Source organism: Poecilia reticulata, linkage group LG5 (assembly GCF_000633615.1).
Source record: "Poecilia reticulata strain Guanapo linkage group LG5, Guppy_female_1.0+MT, whole genome shotgun sequence".
Classification (NCBI taxonomy): Eukaryota; Metazoa; Chordata; class Actinopteri; order Cyprinodontiformes; family Poeciliidae; genus Poecilia; species Poecilia reticulata.
The window spans coordinates 30,284,797-30,307,697 of record NC_024335.1 but is presented as its reverse complement, the minus strand read 5'-3'; the positions used below and the strand labels follow the sequence as shown (position 1 = coordinate 30,307,697).

General features: G+C 38.0%; 1 protein-coding gene across 15 annotated transcripts in view; it reads left to right on the top strand.

Annotated features, from left to right (window-relative positions):
* The window catches only part of itpr1b (inositol 1,4,5-trisphosphate receptor, type 1b), a 122,518-nt gene that overhangs the window by 96,731 nt on the left and 2,886 nt on the right, over positions 1-22,901 (top strand). For all 15 annotated transcript variants that reach the window (XM_008410455.2, XM_017304854.1, XM_008410437.2 and 12 more), the window contains 4 exons: positions 1,935-2,080; positions 5,672-5,837; positions 6,891-7,051; positions 20,583-20,744. In XM_008410455.2, coding sequence (XP_008408677.1) covers positions 1,935-2,080; positions 5,672-5,837; positions 6,891-7,051; positions 20,583-20,744 — 635 coding nt within the window. The remainder of the gene's footprint in view (positions 1-1,934; positions 2,081-5,671; positions 5,838-6,890; positions 7,052-20,582; positions 20,745-22,901) is intronic.

Below are 22,901 nucleotides of genomic sequence, written 5' to 3'. Positions count from 1 at the left end.
TTTCATTTGATTAGTATTATCCTCTCTTGGTTTATTGCTATGTCCACTGTAGTTTCTTTCCTGTTGCTAGATTTATTTGATCGTTTACCATCGCTCACCATCTTCACTCACCTGCTGCGCCGCCTAATTGTCATGTGTTTCACATCATGTGTTGATTTTTTTCACTGTTCAGCGTCGGATTCTCTGTTTTTATGCCATAATTCACATCTAGTTCGTCGCTTCGTTTCATCTCCCGCTTCAGAGTTTTGCACAATGTGCGCGTCTTTTTTTTTTAAGCCCCTAAAGCAGTGGTTCTTGACATTTTTTGGGGTACCGAACCCCCCAGTTTCATATGCGCATTCACCGAACCCTTCTTATTCCTCTTTCTCTCCTCCTCCCCCTGCCCACCGCTGACACACAAAATACTTTGCGGTATTCTGATTTAGTAATGTAATTATATTAGCTGTGTTACCACCCCCACGCCACTAGAGGCAGTAGCAACCCCGAAAAGATGCGACTAAGGAGCAGATTTAGAGTATAGAATTTGGTAAAAACGGTGAGTTTTGCTGAAAGACACAAGTTCAAATCCATGCTGAGAGTGGAGCTCCTTCAATCAGGGCTGCTCCGCATCTCTGATTGGTTAAGCAATGTAACGTGATCCTCTGCAGCAAGTGATGGCAAAGCGGGGCGTCATCACAACTTTACACAAGTGTGTCTTTATCTCCGCGGCAGAGGCTCCGCCGAACCCCTAGAGTTCGATCGAACCCAGGTTAAGAACAACTGCCCTAAGGTGAAGGGCGGTCGGGAAATGTATCCCCCGTTTCATACCGGACCACTTACAGCACCGGTGTTAACGCTATAAAATGAACGCTATAAAATGAACGCTATAAAATGAACGCCCTCTATCGTGGTATCACCCATGGAGGGATTTCTTGATTTCTTTATTTAATTGGGTTCATTTTTCAGAGGGATACACAGTGAGGGTATCGTGATTTTAGCTACCAGTAGCAGGAGAACGGAGCTGTGCCAAAAAGCTAACAAGCTAACAAACACTGAATAGAAGGAACTGCCATCGATACAGTTGCAGCCAAGCATGATTTAATGTTACACAAGACAGCTTTACCAAGTTGCTCAGAGTCTAAACTGGCATTGTTGTGCATTTAAGGTGTAAAGTTTACCTTTGACCAAACGCCCCCCAAAGGCTTCCCAGCGCCCCCCTTTTGTAAAAATGTCTGCCAGCGCCCCCTGTCGTCCTCTGAACGCCCCCTGGGGGGCGGTACCGCCCACGTTGAGAACCGCTATACTAAAGTAAAAGTTTAGGTTTTGCAAACTTCTTAAAAAAAGAACAAAGTACAGACAGACAAATTGTACTTAATTACAGTAACGCGAGTAAAAGTATCTACTCATAAATTCGTAACTGGAATTAGCTGATCTTCAGCTTTATCTTCTGTGATGGGGACGAAGAAGTTGTAACCTCAGAAATTTTACGTTTTTTCACCTGCTGGTAGGTCCTGGTGACAACACTCTTCAGTGCAGGTGCACTGAATAGTGACAGAGAGGTCTGAATATATTCAAAGAATGTTCTTTTAATATGCTATCTGAGCTAATCTCCCATTCAAGACGCTAAAGACTGTATAAAATCCTCTTTGCAGTCATTTTGGTCTGTTTCAAAATCGTGAAATCAGTTACAACTTTCTCACACACTTATTTAATGTTTGCTTGGCTTGGCTTGTACTTTAAGAGAAATCTGCAGTTATCCGTGGGTCAAAGCTAGAAAATTGTTCACATATCAGATTAATGAATCCAGTTTGGTTCCAGCTCTGCTCAAAATGACCGTAACCCTTTCTGTGTTTAGAGATTCATCGATAAAAACAATGTCTCTCCTCCAGCAGATCAACTTTGGCATTTAGCCGCAGACGGCGGGTATCTAAAAACGTAACATTTTCTTTTCGTAGCTGCTGTTGCTGTCCAGCCGTCGGTGGTGATTGAGGACAAGGAGCGAACATGTGACTCCTTACTCATGTGCATTGTCACAGTACTGAGTCACGGCCTGCGGAGTGGAGGAGGTGTTGGGGACGTCCTGCGCAAGCCATCCAAAGAGGTACGGAGTAAACAAACATGGCAACTAATCATGCGGAAGCTTCTGAGAGCATGATCAAATTGAGATTTACTTGAAAGCACAAATGTGTATTTTTTTAGCTTTTTTTTTTTTTTTTGTCACATTGCTTTCTTTTCAAACAGAAGACGGCAGCACACATGACGTGAATTCTTGCCCGTTTTCCCGCCTCGCAGTCAGATTGAATTAAGTTGAATTGAATTAAAGTAATTGGAGAAAAGTGAGAGGTCTTAAAAGTTGCATTTATGAACTAACAAGACCGTCAAGCTGTTAATTTTGCCCATCTTCAAAAAGCATGTAACAAATCTGACCCAGTAAGTGCATATTGACTAGTTTATTTTCTGAGAAATGCTGTAAGGACTGCCCTCTGCATAAAGAAGCTCTGTCTGAGCGTGCCGCTGAAAGGTCAAAGCGGCCGCAATGAAGACTCTTGTAACGTCCTGCATTCCAGAAATGACAATAAAGTTATCTCATGAGGGAGGAAGACAGGCTTGTGCTCTATTACAGAATGCCTTAGATCTTCAGTCTAACGTAAAGAATGAGGGAGTGAACTCAAACTTAGATAAACTTAGATGAGTTTTTTTTTTCCATGATAAAAAAACACAGCAGGACAGAGACCTATTTTCACAGAAGAACACTTATGATTATTATTATGCTATATAATTACAGCATAATGGCAACAAAGGCAATATCTATTAAATACTTGTGTTTAAATACTTGTGTTTAACCCTGATAGATACAACTCATTCTCTCCCTTCTTATTGTCCAACCTATCTTCATATGTCCTTTGTTTGACCTTTGCCACGTTTACCTTTAGTATATGTCTATGCTTCTGGACTTTTCCATTCCCTCACCACATCTCCTTCTCTACTTTATTCCGTCCAGATGACACACCAGCTGTCCTCCCACCTGTCTGAATGCTCACCTGAAGTGAGGAATGCTCTGGCATTACCTTAATAAATATTTTTTACACACAGGTTGACCACGAAAAGCTGGGTTGAAAAATTGTTGAAAAATTGAAAAATTGTTGAAAAATTCAACATGAGCGCTACGTGTAGCTGCTACCCATGTTCAAAGCTGCCACAGCAACAACTTACCTGTTTCTAAAATTTTGCAGTAACGACCTGCAATAGTCTATTTCATGCTGTGCTATGTTGACATACTATGTTGGCATGCTCACTGCTTGAAACTGAAAGTAAAACTGACAGCATATCCTATTTTTAAATTAAAGACCTCAGTTAAAGCTACAGTATGTAACTTTTATTATTAAAAAAATTTTTTTTTATTACAAATTTGATAAAATTATAGTTATGTTGTGACAGCATAAGAAAGATAATCTGTAAAAAAATTAATTAATTAAGTAAGTAAGCTCCTGTGCCTTCTCCCAGTGCTCCCAGTACTAACTGCAGAAACAACTCAGTCAGAAACGACCAATCAGGAGGAGGGTTTAACGCTGTCAATCACTCTCATGCTCACCCACTCGCGCTTACTCTCTGCTGGTTTACGACAACCTGCTACAAATGCTAAAGCTAGCTAGCACAGCCACCGACAACAGTAGATGAACGGTTTTCCTGTAACGAGTTGTCTCTCCACCATTAGCACATTTAGCCGCGTACAAGAGGTCGATAGGCAGCACTAAGACCCTCCCCCTGTCTCTGATTGGTTGTTTTGTCCAGAATTAGTTCATTTTTGCAGATTGCAATTGTAGCACGAGGACCTCGATTTTATTTTATTCATGTATTTTTTTAACAGATTCTGTCTCATATAAAACTGCCACAACATGGCGACAGTTTTAATAAATATTTTAGTTAGTGTAAATATTTTTTTTCGCAACTTTTTTTCTTTTTTGGCCAGACAGTGTATATGCATACGTTTGTCACTGGTTTCTCAGTTCTCTGTTTTTTTCTCTCTCTTTCAACAGTTGTAGACGCAGATTTCTCGGGTGTTATCTTGTATGATCTATCTTCTTTCTCTTCTCTATTTTAATCCCTTTGTTTCATATCTAACTTCCTTTCTCACCTTTTTCCATCTATGTGTTCATTCCATTTAAAATAAACTTGAAGCAATTTCTAACAAAGTATAACAAAGTGTATATATATATAATATATATATATTTATATAATTGATTTTCTTTCACAGAAGGTAAGTTGATTCCATAAATAAGGGGAAAACAATATGATGAAATCAGAACAAAACTAATGGGCCAAAAAAATTTTGACTCGCTTCCTTACATTTAGTCCCACATAGCAATAATTTCTTTTTTTTTTTTTTTTATAATTTTTTTGGCACTAGTGGCCTTTATTCAACAATATTCCCTAAAGGAAGGGGGTACAGATGCAGAGGACGTAAACAGGACGTAAACACCCCGTAAACAGAGGCTCTGTAGCCTCTGTTTACGGGGTGCCCACTCTATCCACTGCACCACCTGAAGCCCCGTAGCAAGAATTTATTAGCATGTCGATCACCAAAACAAACAAGAAGAGGCTTAGAGGCGATCTTTGATGCAGTCTCGCCAACACCTTGAGCTCATTTTGTCACTCCTACAGCACACCTCACTGCTGTCCAACAGCTCTTTCACATCCTTCACCAGTCTAACATACTTCCCTGCCACTCCAGACCTCCTCATCTAATACCACAGTTTCTCTGTCTACTCCCTGTCGTACGCTTTGGCCTTCTCTGTACTTCTCCATCAGCATCCTCAAAGCAAAAATTACATCTGTAGTACTCTTTCTTGGCATGAAACCTCTCTTCTGCTCACAAATGCTAACCTAAGCCTACATCCCACTGCTCTTTACCCTACATCTTTATTCCTTTTCCTTTCAGATGAGTGAGAAAATGCCTTTCCTCAGGCATCTTCGCACTCTTGAAGATTTTGTGGAACAACCAAGTTAAAAACTCTACCTCCACCTCTCGTAGACGCTTCCATACCTCCACCAGTGTGTCATCAGGACCAATTTCCTTTCCCCTCCTCATCCTCTTCAAACTTTCCTCACGTCAACCTTACTAATCTTATCTACTTCTACTCTACATTTTCTCTCATTTTTCTCAGTCATCAAAGTACTGGTCAGTACGTTTCCATTCCCACCCTTAATCACCCTCACCTACTGCACTTCTTTCTATCTCTATCTCTCTACCTCAGCAGATAGATACAACTCATTCTCTCCCTTCTTATTGTCCAACCTATCTTCATATGTCCTTTGTTTGACCTTTGCCACGTTTACCTTTAGTATATGTCTATGCTTCTGGACTTTTCCATTCCCTCACCACGTCTCCTTCTCTACTTTATTCCGTCCAGATGACACACCAGCTGTCCTCCCACCTGTCTCCCTTATCAGATTAGCTGTAGCTGTCCAGTCATCTGGGAGCAACTCCTGACCAAGAACATGTTTCAACTCCTCCCTAAAAAAACCACAACACTCTCATTTTTGTCAGTTTCCACCACATGGGCCTTTGTTCTGCATACTTTCTGAAATTTAATGGAAATCCATTGTAAAAACTGACAGAATATTTCCACTGAGAGTGAAATCCCCTCAAAGCTCATGGTGCTTCACTTGTTTTCTTCCCCGTCTCCCTCAGGAACCTTTGTTTGCAGCCAGAGTCATCTACGACCTGCTTTTCTTCTTCATGGTCATCATCATTGTCCTCAACCTCATCTTTGGTGTCATCATCGATACGTTTGCCGACTTGAGGAGCGAAAAGCAGAAGAAAGAGGAAATCCTAAAGACGACATGTTTCATTTGTGGTGGGTAAATTAAGTTTAAAAAACAATCAGTGTAATTGGAAAATAAATGTTGCGTTTCCCTTGTTTTTGTTTCTGCAGCCAGTTCTCTGACCAGACTTTACTTTTGGCTGTTTAGGGGTTTTATTGCTGCCTCTTTTTTTTTTGTCTCTTTTTACAATCATTGCCATGCATAAGTTGTAATTGTTGCAAAACAACAACAAAAACAAAACAAACAGATGTCTTTCAGTTCCAGTTACGTCAAAGCTGCAATCGATACCCCCGACGTGTTGCATGAAGCTTTAGTCAAGCAGCAGGTGTAAGCTTTATGGCTCCCAGTCAAAATTAATACAAGCCATCCGAGTGGTCTGCCCTAAGTGTGAGCGTGCCACTGCTCTGCAGCAGATTCACATCAGGGTTGCTTGCAACATGGGGGCTGTTTTTTCTCTGTAAAAAAAAATACCCAACGCCTCCTCTTCCCAGAATGAATGTTTAGTCACGGAAGGTGCTGCTGTGGAGGAGGAGTGTTTCTTCCTGTTGCCATATGAGGCTTGACCACGTTCAACTGTACACACGCTGCAGTCACTGGCCCAGACAGTCACTTGTTGACATTTTGTAGTGAATAACCCCTGCTCCTTGGGCTGGGTGACACTGTGAAGCCTTCTTTTTTTTCTCTCTCTTTTTTTGTAAAAGGATTGCAAGAACATGAGTGGATTACTGGGATTTATTGTAACAGAAAACATAAACAAAAAAAAAACCTTTGTCACCTCTGACGTTTTTTGTGTCCATTCCCCGCATCACCTTGTTTCCTCTTATTTTCTCAGTCGCCCCCATTTAGGTCACAAGCACAATTATGTCATCCTCTAATAAAGCGTATTTCATCACTCTTTTTCCCAAGAATTGAGAAGAAATGTGTGTAATGTTTATTTTGGGTGTGTGTGTGTGTGTGTGTGTGTGTGTGTGTGTGTGTGTGCGTGCGTGCGTGCGTGCGTGCGTGCGTGCGTGCGTGCGTGCGTGCGTGCGTGCGTGTGTGTGTGTGTATGTGTGGGTGGTGGTCTTGCATTCTTTCCTTTTTAGGTCTGGAGAGAGATAAGTTTGACAATAAGACGGTAACTTTTGAAGAACACATCAAGGTGGAGCACAACATGTGGCACTACTTGTTCTTCATCGTCCTGGTGAAGGTGAAGGACTCCACGGAGTTTACGGGACCCGAAAGCTATGTGGCTGAGATGATCCGGGTAAGGATGATGTCCTGCACAAACAAGGTCTTCCACACAAAAACCATTCATTCATTTTTTTTTTTGTAAGGTAAATAGTAGAATTAATTGAGAAACTTCATGTCCAGTCGCAAACATTTTTCAGATTTATTTGCAAAGTCTTGGAATTTTTTTATTTTTATTTTTTATTATTATTCGAGGAGTAACCAAAACTTTTTTTTTAATACATTCCCAGTTTTAGCAAAAAAAACTTTATCGACCATTGTTTGCCTTTTTTTTTTTTCATTTCTTTCATTTACAGATTAAAACGAACACATCACATGTTAACATAAACCAAAGTTTTAAATGAAAAGGAGTAGCGTGAAGAAAAAAAACAAATCTTAAAAACCTTCAAGTCAATTTACTTTACCATGAGCAACCAGAATGCAGTGTGTGTATAAAGATGATAATAATAATAAAAAAGACATTATCTTTGTAATGATACGGCACTCTGAGTCAATATAATTCATTATACCTAAAATGAATATTCTATTTTATTTATTTCATAAAAGTAAAAATAGATCTTTTCTCTTTGGTTTCATTTGACTGTTCCACAGATTTGTTCCATAAACAGATCATTTTGATAAACTATAAAAGTAATAATAATACTGATGATAATAATAATTCTAACAATAATGTGTAACCCCTAGTATTTTATTTTCAGGCGTTATTTTCCATTGCATGTATTCCTTTTTTCTCAACGGACCAACAAAATCCCGATAAAATGCAACAATAACCTCGTGCTTGTGACGAGGCGTTGTATGCTTGTTTTTTTTTTTTGCATCATGTATCTTTAAAGCCGCAGCGTCTCACATTTTCAAACACTAAAAATAGACGACGGTGGAACTTTGCCCTTAAGAGTAAGAACCAAGAAAGATTCATTTTGATTGTTGCAACCGAGTCGTAAACCTTTAGAAAACATTTCAACTGCCAAAGGAAAGCCCCACTTTGTGAAGTGGTTGCTTCATTGACGCACTCACGCTGCTGTCAGCTTCTGACGGTTTCTTATTAGATTTAGCCCACTCTCTTCCCCTTTTTCTCTTGATCTGCTGCAGTCTTGTGATTTCAGGATACCCTCTCCCCCCCTCCCACCACCACCATCACTTCCCTCTCATTAACTCTGCACCATGTTGAGCCAAACTCGGATTGTCAAGCGTGCGTTTTGAAGAGCGGCTTTCGGGCTTAGCAGAGAAGACCCGTTGATCTGTCAGGTGACCCGTTCTTCCTCAGCGCTCGGTCTCAGGTCCAACTCAGCTATTTGCTGCGCTGCTTTTTCATCATCTTGTCTGAAAGCAGCTTTTAAGAAATGACCTGCAACTTTTGTCTTTCATTTATTCTAAAATTATAAGTGGGCTCATTCTGTTGGCACAGATGTCATTTTTATTCTCTTGGGTTTAGGTTTCCTGTATAGAGGAATGAGAACCAGAACTGCATTGAACATGTGCTTTATATTTTTATTAATAAGCCCATATATTGTTGAAAGAAACTGCTGAGAGAGATTCTGACATATTTTAGTTAAATATTCTTTTTCTGTTAAATAAGTACAAAAATAAATAAATTCTACTTCCAACTATTGCAGACATCAATAAGTAAAATGTCTGCAGACGAACGGTTTAACCCGCCCAGTTAACGGTGTCAGCTCTACTGCTGCAAGACTTCCTTAGAAAAAACAACTTTACTAAGTTTATCTGGGTGGTTTGTAGATGGAAACAAAATGAAACATAGAGTGCACACATGAACATGTAATCTGCTTTGAATGTTTGAATAAAGTTGCAGATCTTGGTATTCAAATTAAAATGTCTAAAATCACACTCTTGAGCTTTAGAGATGATAGTTTCCTATTAATTTCTCCTTACATTTTTTTTTAGCTCTGCAGTAGAAAGCAGATAAACGTTCACTATACAAAGACTGTTTTGTCTATTTTTTCAGACAACGCATTACTTTTGGTTTTACTTGCTAAATAAAACTAATACTAGCACATTTTTTATTTTATTTATTTTTGCAACTTGCCTGAATAATAATAATAATTATTATTATTGTTCCTATTATTATTAATTAGGTGTGCACCAGTGCATCTGCCCCAATTTCCTTAATTTTGGGAGGTCAGTGATCTTATCTGTCTCAACGAAGGTCTAAAAATCAGGCACTGTCCTCTTCTGCCCTCCCGTTAGAGAGGTTTGACTGTTAGCCCCGCCCACCAGGTCATTTCCGCACATTTCCAGTTAGCAATAGTCACCCCACTGTTGCCAGCTCAGCAACTTTCTTGCTACATTTACCAGCAACAAAATCTATATCAGCCAAAATCTGAATCGGCAGGTCAGACTTTTTAAATATTGGTATTCGGAGATCAGCCAGAAAACTGCAGTCGTTGCACCAGTTTTATTAATATTGCCTCCAAAGTCTGAATTTACGCACATGTCCTTAGTTGCGCTGCGGTTAAACGGTATGAGTTGGGTGAAGGGTTTTGGGAATCCTTCCAAAAGAGTCTTACTATGGCTTGCTGGAAGTCTGGCCCATTCCTCATGCCTGAACTGGAGTAAATGAGTCAGGGGTGTGTGGCTGTCTACCTCACACACACTTTTTCATTCTGCCCACAGATTTTTCTAGGGAGGTGGGATCAGGACGTCTACTGGATATTAACCGTTTAAGCCACTTTGGCCCAAATTTGTTGCCATGCCCAGAGTCACTGTGCAAACTCTTTGATGTTTCAGTATTTCCTCCTGTTGTTCTTTTCTGATGGCGTCTGTTTTGTGATGTGCACCAAAGCTTCCTGTAACAAAACACTCCCAGAAAATGACCCTTTTGCCCTTCCGTATGTCACGGTAGGGATTATGTTATCTAGCTCCAAGCTTCCCACTTTTTCTTTCAAATGTAATAACAGTTTTTCTTCAGCATCATATCACATAAGTTTTCAAAATTAGTGTAAATGCAGGTCAAACTGTCTCTCTGTTACTGTAACTTAAGAAATATTAGTAATCCTGTCTGGTTTTAAAAAAATGGCTCCCAATTGTCAATGGCTTATGCCTTTGAATACAGATGTATAATATAAAATGTAATTTGTATGCCGAAACATATTTTTCATCCACTTCTCAGAATCGGTAGATGCTTTTGTCGAGGATTTCTCTGTTTTCTGCAAAAACAATGAGCTTGATATGAAATGATCAAAACCAGTGGTGGGAAGTAACGAAGTACAAGTACGTCGTTACTGTACTTAAGTACAATTTTCGTGTATCTGTACTTTACTTAATTAGATTTAATAATGGGTACTTTCTACTTTTACTCCACTACATTTTGCAGTAAGTATCTGTACTTTCTACTTCACTACATTTCTACAAACTGTCTCGTTACTCGTTACATCCAAGTCGCGTTGCTCTTTTTATCCGTTAAAATGTGAAGTTCAGGGACTTAAGGTGGCGCCGTAAAATTAAATCAATAACGTGACTAGTGTCTGTTGTCACCCATCGGCTCCACCTTTACTCGCACACGGAGCTCCAAGACATGCGCAGTGGTTTCCTCTGAGCGGGAGATGTCTATCTAATGTATGTCATATAATAGCGCTGCATAAATCATAAGATATGGCGACATGTAAAATTAGCAGCGCTTCGCTTTCACAGATGGTGGGGACTTGTCCATCTTTTAGCGTCTCTTGGAAGGAAAGCTTAAAGAAAGGTAAGATCTGTGGACGTGATGCTAGCAAAGCTRGCTGTACTGAGACACATGTTGCATCTGCGATGAAAAAAAGTTTTCACTCATGCGCTGAATTATTGTGTGGATGTGTTGACTGAGGTGTCGCAAATATGGGACAACGCTGGTACCAAAGTGCAATGTAGTGGCACGATATTCAGGAACGATCCGATTCTTCTGGACAGATCTTTACTGATTACATTTATTTCAGCTCTAAGTATTTAATATCTAGGTTTTTTTATGGGAATGTGGATCTTTCAGATCAATTTAAGAAGCAATTTTGATAGGTAAAAGTAATTTATTTGTGTCACGTAGCGCAGGGTGCTGGTCTTGACTTGGTCTTGGATTGGTGGTCTTGACTACAACTCTGCTACTGGCTCCTCGGTTGCCTGTCCTCTCCCACCCACCTTCTTTCCATCCCCTTYCTGTTGGATTTCTTTATAAATAAAAGCCACTAGTGGCAAAAAAAGTGAACTTCATGTTATGTTAAGACAGGAGACAAGATGTTTCCATCCCTAAAATTATGATGCATAGAATCACATATCTAAATCTAAACTATGTTATAGAGTAAACACAATAAAAACATGCTTTATCTGTGGCATTGTTCATTAAAATGGCACATTTCTAGTGTATTAAAATTAAATATGATTGGTAAACTTAATGATATTAGCGATTATGTAATTCATTCAGCAAGTACTTTTACTTTTAATACTTAAGTATTTTTAAAAGCCAGTACTTTTTTACTTTTACTTAAGTATAAATGTTAATGTGGTAGTTTTACTTTTACTTGAGTACATTTTTGTCTGTGTATTTCTACTTCTGCTTAAGTAGATTTTTTGAGTATTTTCTCCACCACTGATCAAAACACAACTTTATATTAACGCTTAGCGCTACGGCTAACTTTAATCAAAGGAAGTGTTGGGAGTAGCCCACACCCCGAATGCCTACATGCATAACCACATTAGCTAGGCATTTGGCATGCTTTGCAAAAACTTTCCAGAAGACTTTTATTTCCCCCCACGCAAAAATAAATCACGCAATAAACTGCCGCACCCCTAACCCCGCAAAAAAAAACAAAAAACGCATGTTTAATATTTTAAAAGACAAACAAAAACCTTAATCTGGTTAAAAGAAAAATTTGCATTCAATATGCGACCAGAAACCAAATATTAATAAAAAATATGCTTTTTATCCCCATATTAACTTTTCTTTTTTGCTCCATTTTTTTTTTTAAGAGTACATCCATTCCTATCGGTATAATAGTCACATTCACCAGAAATGTGTTAGACAAGGCAGCCTTTTTCAATCTGTACAGCCTCTCTCCCACCGCGTTTCGCTTTTTTTGATGTGACTGTAAGGTGGAAGAAGCGATAAAATAGAAGGGGGTGTACAAGGCAAACTACTCTAACAATGACTGGGACTGACGTCAATGATGGAGGGCTCTGGGTGAAATGTCACATCTAAGATGTAAAAAGATGATGCATGGTTCACACTCATTGCTCTAATTCTTATTTTGTCTGACACCGAAAGACGCCTCTGCTCTTTTGAGGTGCTTCCCAATGTCTGGTCATAAAAATAAAGCGGAAAATCTTCCTGTTTTTAAAGGTGAAAAAAAACAAAAGGGGAAAACAATCAGGCTTGTTTTTTTTTCCTGTTTTTCGGACTTGTAATTTATGAGGGTTTTTTTTTTTGGTTTTGTTTTGTTTTGGACATATTTGAATATTTGCAGGGTGAGTGGGCTGCGTCAGGTGTCTCTGTGGCATGACTGTGACGTTTTCTGTTGCTGTTTTAACCACACAGCATCCTGTTTCTCAGTGATGGCTCGTGCGGTTTTAATAATGAAAAATGTACTTCCGTCATTTCCATTGAACCTGCGTGTTGTAGAGTCTTAATTTGTGCCTGCACTTATCAGTTTACTGGAAGCGCTTTCATTTATAAACACTGGAAATGGAAAGACAGTTGAACTGCAGGTGACAAAGTCGTCAAACATGATGTTTTTTTTTTTCTTCTTTTTTTGAGTGGGAGGCAAAGGGGGGGCGTCAACTCAAGCAGATTTCAGAAGGCATTAATGACCTTCGTCATAGTTTAGATTGTTTGAGTTTTAGTTTTGTGTTAGACCTCTAAAAACACTTCAAAAAATGGAACAAAAAATTGGGATTTTATCAGAACAATTTATTGAATTGACAGATTTCGGTTTTTTAGTGCATGTCATACTGAAGCAACACATTATTTGGTTAAAACTTTGGCATTTAGCTTGAACTAAATGGTTTTTAATGAAAATACAAAAGGAAGTTTTAAGGATATACAGTTAATACATGTAAAATATGCATCTCAAAATGATTGTACAACGGGCATGCACTGTTTTTGTATTATTTATGAAGAACTGGTGGGAGGAAAATGGCAAAAACTGATTCTGAAGTGGATAAGTTAACCTTTTGGTATAGGGAATTTAAAAATATATTTCTCTAATATCCCTCCTTTGCCATGTCGCATCTTATTTAAATGGAGGCTAATGGTTGAAGTGATATATTCATTCATGAGACAAAACGATGAACAACTTTGGGTTTGTGAGAATATTTCTTGCAGTACTTTTGGGAAAATTAAGAATTTCCATTTTTTTCTGTTTTCTTAAAAAGATTAAAGCTTTCACAAATCAGAAAACTGTGTTTTAAAGAATCTCTATAAGTGTAGGTTTCGCCAGTCCTTATGTTGTGTTTTTCTCTAATGAGAACAAAAATGCACTGTTGAATTATTATACTGTTAAGTTATTAATTAAGATCCTTTTAATAATATTAGATTTTGGGCTAGAGATGAGCAAGTGTAGTTTAGACTCATGAAATCACTTTTGATTTAGGAAATGCAAACTGTTAGCCAGTTGTGGTTTCTATCAGTGTCTATAAATTGTTTCTGAATAACTGTTTTGTTTTTTGTTTTTTTATTAAAGACAAATACTGCCATATAATCAGTTTAAAAGTGGTGGAAGCTTCAAAAATGTTTTTGGAACCTCATGCAGCTTCCAATAGTCTTCATTAAACACAGTAAGCTATAAAAAGATCAACTTCCTCTAATCCTTCAAAATAAGAGTCTCAAACAGTAATACTTAACTTACACCTATTAGCTAGACAAAGTCATATATTGACACCAATTTGATGGGACACAGGTGAGATTGGCGCCTAAGTAAATGTACCATTTTTCATATCAAGAAATCTCATGTTATGGTAACCGTTGTGGACACGCCTTTATATTTCAATAAATGAACTTTTACTCAATAAAAAAAATATTGCCAATTAAGTTAGCTTAAAAGAAAATATATGATGCTGTCTTTTGCACAGAGGTCTCAATTGTTAAACAGATATGGACAATTATGGGCGACATGGGCAGTTGCCCAGAGCATCATCAGAAAGGGGTAGGGCACCAAAGAACTACAAAATAAAACATATCTTATCTGTCAGTTGTCCCCTGAACAAGTTTGATACTACTTGAATACATGTGTAGTGGAATAAGTGCTGGGAGACTACATTACCTGCTCTCTGATGCAAAAAACAAATATGATAATTGATAATTGTTCGCATTTTAATTGGTTGGGGTGCGGCAGAAGGAGGACAGCATTTCTGCAAGAACCACAACTGCGTACATATTTATATTTCAAGCTTGCAAAGTTGGGCACAGTGATTAATCACTGTGATTAATCACAATTAATCGCTGTGCCAGAGGGTGATTAATTTGATATTTTTTTAATCGATTGACAGCCCCACTTTAAGCCAAAACCTGCCAGGGTATGAATAATTTTCGACATAACTGTATTAACTCTTAGACATGTAATGACTGTATAAGAACAACAGTTCATCAACCAAACTTACACACATCAAGATCTGTGTATTTGCTTGGTTTGCTTCCCTCTTTGGCATTCACCAGCACAAGAAAGTGAATTTCATGACATTTCTCAGTCTTGAAAAGAAGCCCCAGTCACAATCTAAAAGAGGATTTGAATTAACGCGAACCTTTTGCATTAGCAAGCCAAGTGAAGAATGTTCCTGAGGCTGTCGAGGTCTCCTCTCACCAAAGGTTTTGACTCTTGTCTGTTTGCAGTTTCCTGACAGTTTACCACCACATTACAAACCACTATGAGCTCACAAGAGGAGAAGTTACTCTGAGAAATGAACACGGCTTGTATTCTGGTCTTTGAAGTTTTTGCATCATCATCCTGTGACTGAAGAGAAGCAAAATTAGGAAATAGTCCAAAAAAACCCATTCAGGTTTTTAAATGGGTTTAAAACGGTACAATTATTTGAGTTAAGAAGCACATTTAAAAAACAAGGCAGTTCAAACTGCTTTACATGATGGAAACATTCAATTGGCAAATAAAAATGAGACATTACATTACAGTGGCAGAATAAAGAGAAGTAATAAAGTTGTGATTCAGACCAGAATTAGACAATTTTCAAGTATTAATCAAAGACAACTTCAGACAGTTGTGAAGTAACAGCAACAAATCTTTTGATGCTAAACAATTCAGTGAATTATAAACTAAGAGTATTTTAAAGTCTGTTCTCTGAGTTAAAGAGAGCCAATGGGAGGACTTTAGAACTGGGATCATGTGCTCTATGTCTCTGGTTTTAGTGAGTTTAGTGAGAATTCGAGAAGCAGCGTTCTTTTGTTTTTTATTTTAGGCAGACTTGTGAAAACACTATTGCAGTAATCAATGCAACTAAAGACATACGCATGGATCTAGATCTTGTTTAGAAACTGTTCCTTATAGAAATGTTCTCTAGGTGGTAGAAGACTGACTTTGCAATTGTCTTTATGCATCTCCAAAGGTTCAGGTTTGAGTCAATCACGACACCCAGATTTCTGTCCCGATCAATAGTATCTAGTCGTGTCGATCGTTCCTCTTTAGGTCCAAAGATAATAACTCCAGTTTTATTTCTATTCAACTGAAGAAATTTACGGCACACCCATGCACTGATTTGCTCCTCGTGTCTGCTCCATGCTTGAATGAGTCTGTGGTCACCTGACATTGACATTGTAATGTAAAAGCTGTGCATCATCTGCGTAGGTATGGCAACTAATCTCATTACTTGCTATAATCTGTCCTGGGGGAGCTAGCTTAGATTATAACCAGCATCTCAGGTTTATGTGATGTTATATAATCTGATCTGGTAAGGTTCAGGCATTTCACATGCTTTGAGATTAAAATGGTAAAATGTGAAGGACTCTTTAGTAGTGTTTTAAAAAAAAGTATAAATGTTATTTGTGAAAAAGAATCATGAATCCATCCACCCTTTTATAGGGTCAGTTTTTCTTCCAAGCTCACAGGCCGTTGTGTAACATTTTAAAGTAGTTGTGATTAATAGTTCTTCTTTCTTTCTGAAAGTCTTCCATAGATTTGGTTGCTTTTGCCACCCTTGTTCTAATATTTGATCACTTTTTGACATTTTTGTTTGTGAAGTCTCCTAAACTCTTACTTATTAATAGTTATTCATAATAGTTATTCATAAGTAATGAATAGTTATTCATTATAATGAATAACTATTCATTACTTATGAATAAGTAATGAATAGTTACTTATGAATAACTATTAAGTAATGAATAGTTACTGAATTGTTGAGTTTAACAGACAACCTGGCAAAGAACCAAATGTAAATTGGAACTTTTGACCTCCTTGTTTTACTAGCAGCATGTCTCTAACACCCTTTGTTCCTGTTTTGTTTTTTCCTGGGTTTTTTTTTGTTTTGTTTTTGTTTGTTTTTTTTAAGATAAATCAGGAGGACGACAAGTCTGAGTGACCAAAAAAAGGTATTTTGGCATCAGGAGGGTAGTTCCTGAAATATTTTGTCTGAATCTGGTCACAAAGTAGAACTGAAGGGTCCTGTCTTTCTCTGATTCTGTGTCAAGTCTTTGCTGGATTTCTTTTTCTTGTTTCTTAAAATGGGAATTTAGATACAGTTTCTCTGATTTGATGATTAGATAAGAATAAGACCTTCAGGAACCCTGGAAAACTACTGACTCAATGTTAGAAAGAGTTGAGGGAGGGAAAAAATCTAAAGTCATTGCAGCGCACGTCCCAAACTCTCTCCTCTTCACTAAGGGGATTTTATATCCCTCCAGCTTCACCTGTACCTTTTGAATCCTATGATGCTGCTAAAACATTTACAAAGTTGGCGGCTGCGTATAAAATAAAAATTTGAGGCACAGATTTGTTGTTGTCAGGTACTTTGAAGGAGATGCTCTTTTTATATTGCTGCACCTAAAGTTACTCAACTCTCTCTAACTGCATATTATGGTTCTTGGCAAAACTCTAAAATTGTTCAGGTGTCTAAGATAAAAATTCACACACAAAAAAGCAGTTTGAAAAGCTAATCATTTGAAGTTTTGTCCAATTTAAGCACCAAATCCTTCTTTCATCACAGAAGTCTCCAAAATATCAAACCTCTTAAAAAATTATTTAAAATTGCTTTTCTTTTTAAATCAGGCACAACTGATAAAACTAACCAAAAGCTTCATTATCTGCATGAGACAGAAACACATGAAATACCTCAAAGTGTTGACAGTGCAATAACGTGACATGGTTAAACATGGGTGTCTAGGTAGCTGGCCAGCTAGCTATCCACCATGTCAGCTGTGGTTGCTGGTGGGCTTTAGCATGTGAAGGTGACTGTTTAATGGGAGAAACAAGTCATCCAGTGTTTCCACTGCTCTATTCAACACACCCACCTTTAATTTTTCAGCGGTCTCGTATTCAGACAGCTGTAGGTTCAGAGCTAAAGACAGAAGCTAGTTGAGTGGGTTAGAGTGGGACTGTGATTCAAGTCATTACTACTAGGCTACTAATGTTTATCGATGAACACTGATAGTGAAATAATTTAGGGCTTAACTTTCATCTGTTTTTTATTTGAGTAAAAGAGACTAAATATTCCCTAAAAACCATAGTTTTTTTTTTTCTTAAGTTTCACTTACTTTTTGTGAATTGCATCTAAATTATTTTCCTTATTTAATTTACTTATCAAAAGTAGCGACGACTGACTCGGCCGTCCCGTACTCTTCCGCGTGCTGAATGGGTGGGGTGTGGGCCAAGTAGGTAAACACAACCTCTGTCTCTCTGCATTCAGGAAGTGGAACATTGTCGCAGTTGTCCTCTCGTTCTTTCAGAATGACTTCGAGCTATTCATTATCTTAGTGTTGTGTGATTCCCCTCTGCCTGCCGTCTGACCCAGGGCTGGTTTGTGGTAAGCACGGCCACCTCACTTGCCCCGCTGTCTCCAAATCAACCACTGAAACCTAGGGACTTTTTCAGCCGCTTTGTTTTGCTCTGCACCGTTCCAACCCAGTGACCACAGCAGCTGTACACTGCGTCTTCTCCCTGGGTTCGTGCACCTTCGTGCTTTTCTGACTGGGGATTCATGAAGGTGAGACGTGTTGTGTATGAGGAAAAAAAAATAAGTGTTTTCACATGATTTGCCTATTTTTAAGAGAAGTAAGTTTCAAGTGTCATGAGGAAATAGAAGTGTGAAAAAATGTTTACAAGTGCAACAATATTAGAGTAGTGGCTGTTGGTCACATCTATTTTTTTTATTTATTATAATTTTTTTTAGAACCAATGCAACTTTAAAAGTACAGAAATCACCTCATAAATGATCTTCCTGACTGGAAATTCTGTTCAATTTTTCCTAATAGTAATAATTACATTTATGTTAATTTGGGATTCATTCTGAAATAAATCCAGGAGGAATGTCAATAAATGAAAGCATCATTGAATATGTAATTTATTTCTGCTCTTCAAAATATTTATTTTACATTTACAGTGCAAATGTATTCATAACTCTTGCAGATTTAAATTTAAACCTAGGTTTTTTTTTTAGTTTTTTTTTTTTACCATGAATAGACTGGCATATATCAAAAAGAAAATAAGACTATGTGAAGGGAGTATTTATTGATTTTTTTTTCTTTTTTTACCCCTGGTTTTTACATACATTTTATTTTTAAAAATAATTAAAATTATTTCTACCTTTCTCTTTATTCAAGGGGAAGATCTTCATTATCATATCAGCAATCCAACTCATACTAACTGACGAGCGTTCTTTGTGTTTCTGTGTTGCTTGTCTGTAATGAGCCCCAACTCTTCTGGGAAACCTTTTGGCCAGTACACTAATCTTTAGCTCCGTCCACAGATTCAAGGATGACCTCTGGCTGGTTTCCTCCAAAAACAATGAAGTGACTTCCAGTCAAATGACCTTTGACAATCTGTCAGTGGCATGAATAATTGTGGCGCTTAACTGTGAATTCATCACACAGACAGTGGTGTATGTATTTCAAGAAATTCAAATTTTGGATTCTCAAAAAACTATTAAAACCAATAGAAAAAAAGCAGAAGTGCTGTGCTTTGAGCCACACAATTGTGGGGAAACACTTCTAACTTAATGGTTGTTCTGCAGAAAGTCAGCGACATCCTACACACTTGGTGTAAGACAAAAAAAATGTTTACTACTAAAGTTGCTGGCTGTTCAGAGAGCTCCATCTACACGGATCAATGGAAAGTTGAGTGAAAGAAAAAAAGTAGGAGTAAAACTTGCGCAGGAAGTAGGGATAACTGCAGCCTTTGATTATTTGTTTACTGGTACTTTGAAAGGTTTTCATTAAAAACTTTTGTCAATGTGTCATGTTCATTTTAAACTGTAAATGAATAAAATAAACAAATAAAATGAATGTGACAAACTAATTTTTATGAAAAACTGATTTTGTTTTTTCAGTTGTGCAAGTTTAAGTAGTTAAAGCTAACACATGTAAATGGTTGTAATGTTAGTACTGTGTGTAATGCATATAGTATATATACTGAATAACTTTTGGATGTAACTGGAAAAAAAAAACTTCACTCATCGACTAGATTCCATTTTTTAAACTGCAGCTGTAAAAACTAATTCCTTCAACAGCCAGGTTTCTCCAAGTTAAACTTCTCCTTTTCATTTGGAAACGTAAAACATTTTTTCTGGAAAATAAATATAATTTTCTTAACTAAAAAAAAAAAAAAAAACTTTGATGAACTGACCTCAGATCAAGCTAACATGCTTTGTGGTTTTTACTGATACTTGTGTGCCAGAAGTGATGTCAAAGGTCTCACTCACGACACACCGCAGTCTCTTCTGAGTAAACTTCACACCAGTCTGTATTTTGGAAAGTCATATTCTAAGCCTTCACACGTCTTCCACAAAAAAAAAAAAAAGTGCCATCACATTTTACAGATGCAGCTCGGCTCTCGCTGCCCAGAAACTGTAGTTCTAGATTTCGAAGCACGGCGAAGCGGCTCGTTATCTGGGAGTTTTCGCTCTGGCTGATAAGAACGCTCGAGTGTTTTGCGTTAATCTCAGTGCTGCATGAATGAAGAAATCTTCTGCCCGGCTCTACAGTCTATTGTAAAGCGCATCAGACTATATTTTGTGTGTTGGAAGAAAAGAAAAAAAACGAACACATCACCCCTCAGTGAACTGCCTGTTTTGAGTGATTTCAAGAATGTCTAAGTATCCCATGTGATTCTAATACGGAAAGTCCCATCGTGAGTAGTTTGATTGAAATCACTGCACACAGTCAAAAGCAATTAAACAGAGTCTGAGAAGATGGGTCCAAATCGAACTGGACAAACAAAATCATTCAACAGAATCTACTATGACTTATTCAATGAATCGAATTATAACATGAAAGATGTTACTTACTTCCTGGAAAACATAACGCACACAGGTAGGAGGACAGAAAATCCCACAAAGATGGTGTTTTCTAGTTCTGGTGCAATACAACCCTTGCCAATGCTGTGTTTTTTTCTTTGTTTCATACTAACCAGGAGCACAACTTGGACTGGTTTCCCCGGATGCGGGCCATGTCTCTGGTGAGCAGCGACGCCGACGGGGAGCAGAATGAGATCCGAAACCTGCAGGAGAAGCTGGAGTCCACCATGAAGCTGGTGACCAACCTGTCGGGCCAGCTCACCGAGCTCAAAGAGCAGGTTGGTGGGGGGGGAAAAAACGAAGCGGTCTCAGTCGCTCCGTCACGGGGAAAACATGAGAAGTGAGGCATCTTTACTGACAAACTCAGACACCTCACGTTGCTCTTAGTTTGTTGCAACTTGTTACCCTTTACAGAGCTTAGTAAATGCCAGTGAGTCATAGTTCGCAGCACAGCTTGTGAGCTTTTCAATCTCATTTTGTTTTAATTCCCAACAGCTTAGCTGTGTTTTTTTTTTTTTTTTTTAGCAATTTAAGGAATATTTTGAAGGTAGATTGAATCTATTGTTATAGTAACTGAAGGAAGTTGCTGTTCCAAACTGTTCTCTCTACTTGTGATGGTAAGGAACTCTTAAATATTCAATACTATATACTTTGTATTCACATGTTGTTCTTCGACAGAGAAAAAAAACGTTTTGCTGTGTCTGCATATAAACAGGACTGTGGTTGCACAATTGCTGCAATCTGCTGCTTCTAGTAAACAGAATTGTAAAATTGTACTTACCCTTGAAATGAGAACTATCTATGAGGAAGTGAATGTTTCTGAGACATTTTGACCCAGACAGGGGGAAATGATTATCGTGTTACTGAAAGCTGCGAAGGACACACAAACATTGGTGACATTTCACCCCGGATTCAACATCTTTACAGGCTGGTTTTGATTTATTTCTGCGCTGAGAATGACTTGATTTTCTAAGGAGAAGACTTGAATTCCATTTATTTACACATTAAATGTACAGGTTAGTTACCTAAGGTTTGGTTTTAAAACTTAGGTAAAGTTCAAAGCCAATCTTTACCTAAAATGTTCAGATAAAGATTTTAGGTAAAAGAAACAAAAACAACTTTATCTAAAAACGTAGGTAAAGTGACTAACTTTTTTTAAAGTTTTTTTGCCAAAAAAAAGTTTAAACTTCAGAAAGAGGGATAGCAGATGTTTATTGTCACAGTGAAGACTACGCTGCCATTTCCAGATGTTTCATGGTGTCTAGAAGGCCCTATGATGAATTATTGCAGAGCAGCAAGAGTTGCAAGCAAAACTTTGTGCAAAATTTCCAAAACTTTGGAGAGAGAAGTAATTAGAGATGTCAACGGGAATTGTTGTAGCTCAGCTGGCCTCTACTGGAGTTGAAGTGTGAAGGAAGACGGTTGGGAGAGCTTTTCATTGTGGAGGACTATGAGGTCAATGTCCATTGCTGACACATCGGTATGTCAATATCTGACTAAAGTTTAGCCAGGAATATCTGAAAAATGACTTGTTTTGAGAGTGTTTGGTCTGAGGAGACTAAACTTGAGTTCTTTGGACACACATATATTTTTCTGTTTTTCAATCCTAAAAACACAGTTCCCACTGAAAAATATAGTGGTGAGGGCATCAGGTTGTGGGGCCATTTTGCTCCTCCAGGCACTGGGTTGATCGCACAATGAAAACATTTTGGAGAATAGTTTGGAGAAACTTGCCGCAAGTCTCTTTTTAGGCCGTCGCTGGATCATTCAACACAAGATAATGACCCAAAGCATACCTTCTAGTCAGTCACAAACCTTTTGAGGGACATGGAGATCAGGGTCCTGGAGGGCCCCTCAGAGATCCCAGTTCTAAATTTGTGATGGTCAGTGTTTATGCTCAAAAACCATGGAATCTAGACGAGCTGCAACGACTTGCCATGAAAAGTTGTTCCGTCTACCTCAAGAGTCATGTGCCAAGAGAAGAAGAACTACAGGAAGAAGGTGAAGTCATTTATAAGACAGAGAGGCCACACTATTTAGAATATTGAATGTCAAAGGGCCTTTTCACTTTTCTTGTTATATTTTCAGCACATCAGTAAAATACAGATCAAACTTTGTGGAGTCTTTTTTTTTGAAGCCGTACAAATATAAACAGTATTTGTTATTTTCATTTCCAAGGAAATATATAGAGTTTTGTGTGATTTCATCAGGGGGGATAATATTCCTGGCCTTAGCTGTAGTTATCGCAGCTAGTTGTGGCGCCAACAGTTGCCATCATGTTTGCCATAAAAGTCAATGAGTTTTTACATAGTTGTGGAAGAATTTTGGCCCAACTTTATTTGTAGAATTGTTCCAATTCAGTCACAACCAAAGGTCGTGTTACACCATCTCAATCAGATTTAAGTCCAGATTTGACTGAACACTCGACTTTTTTA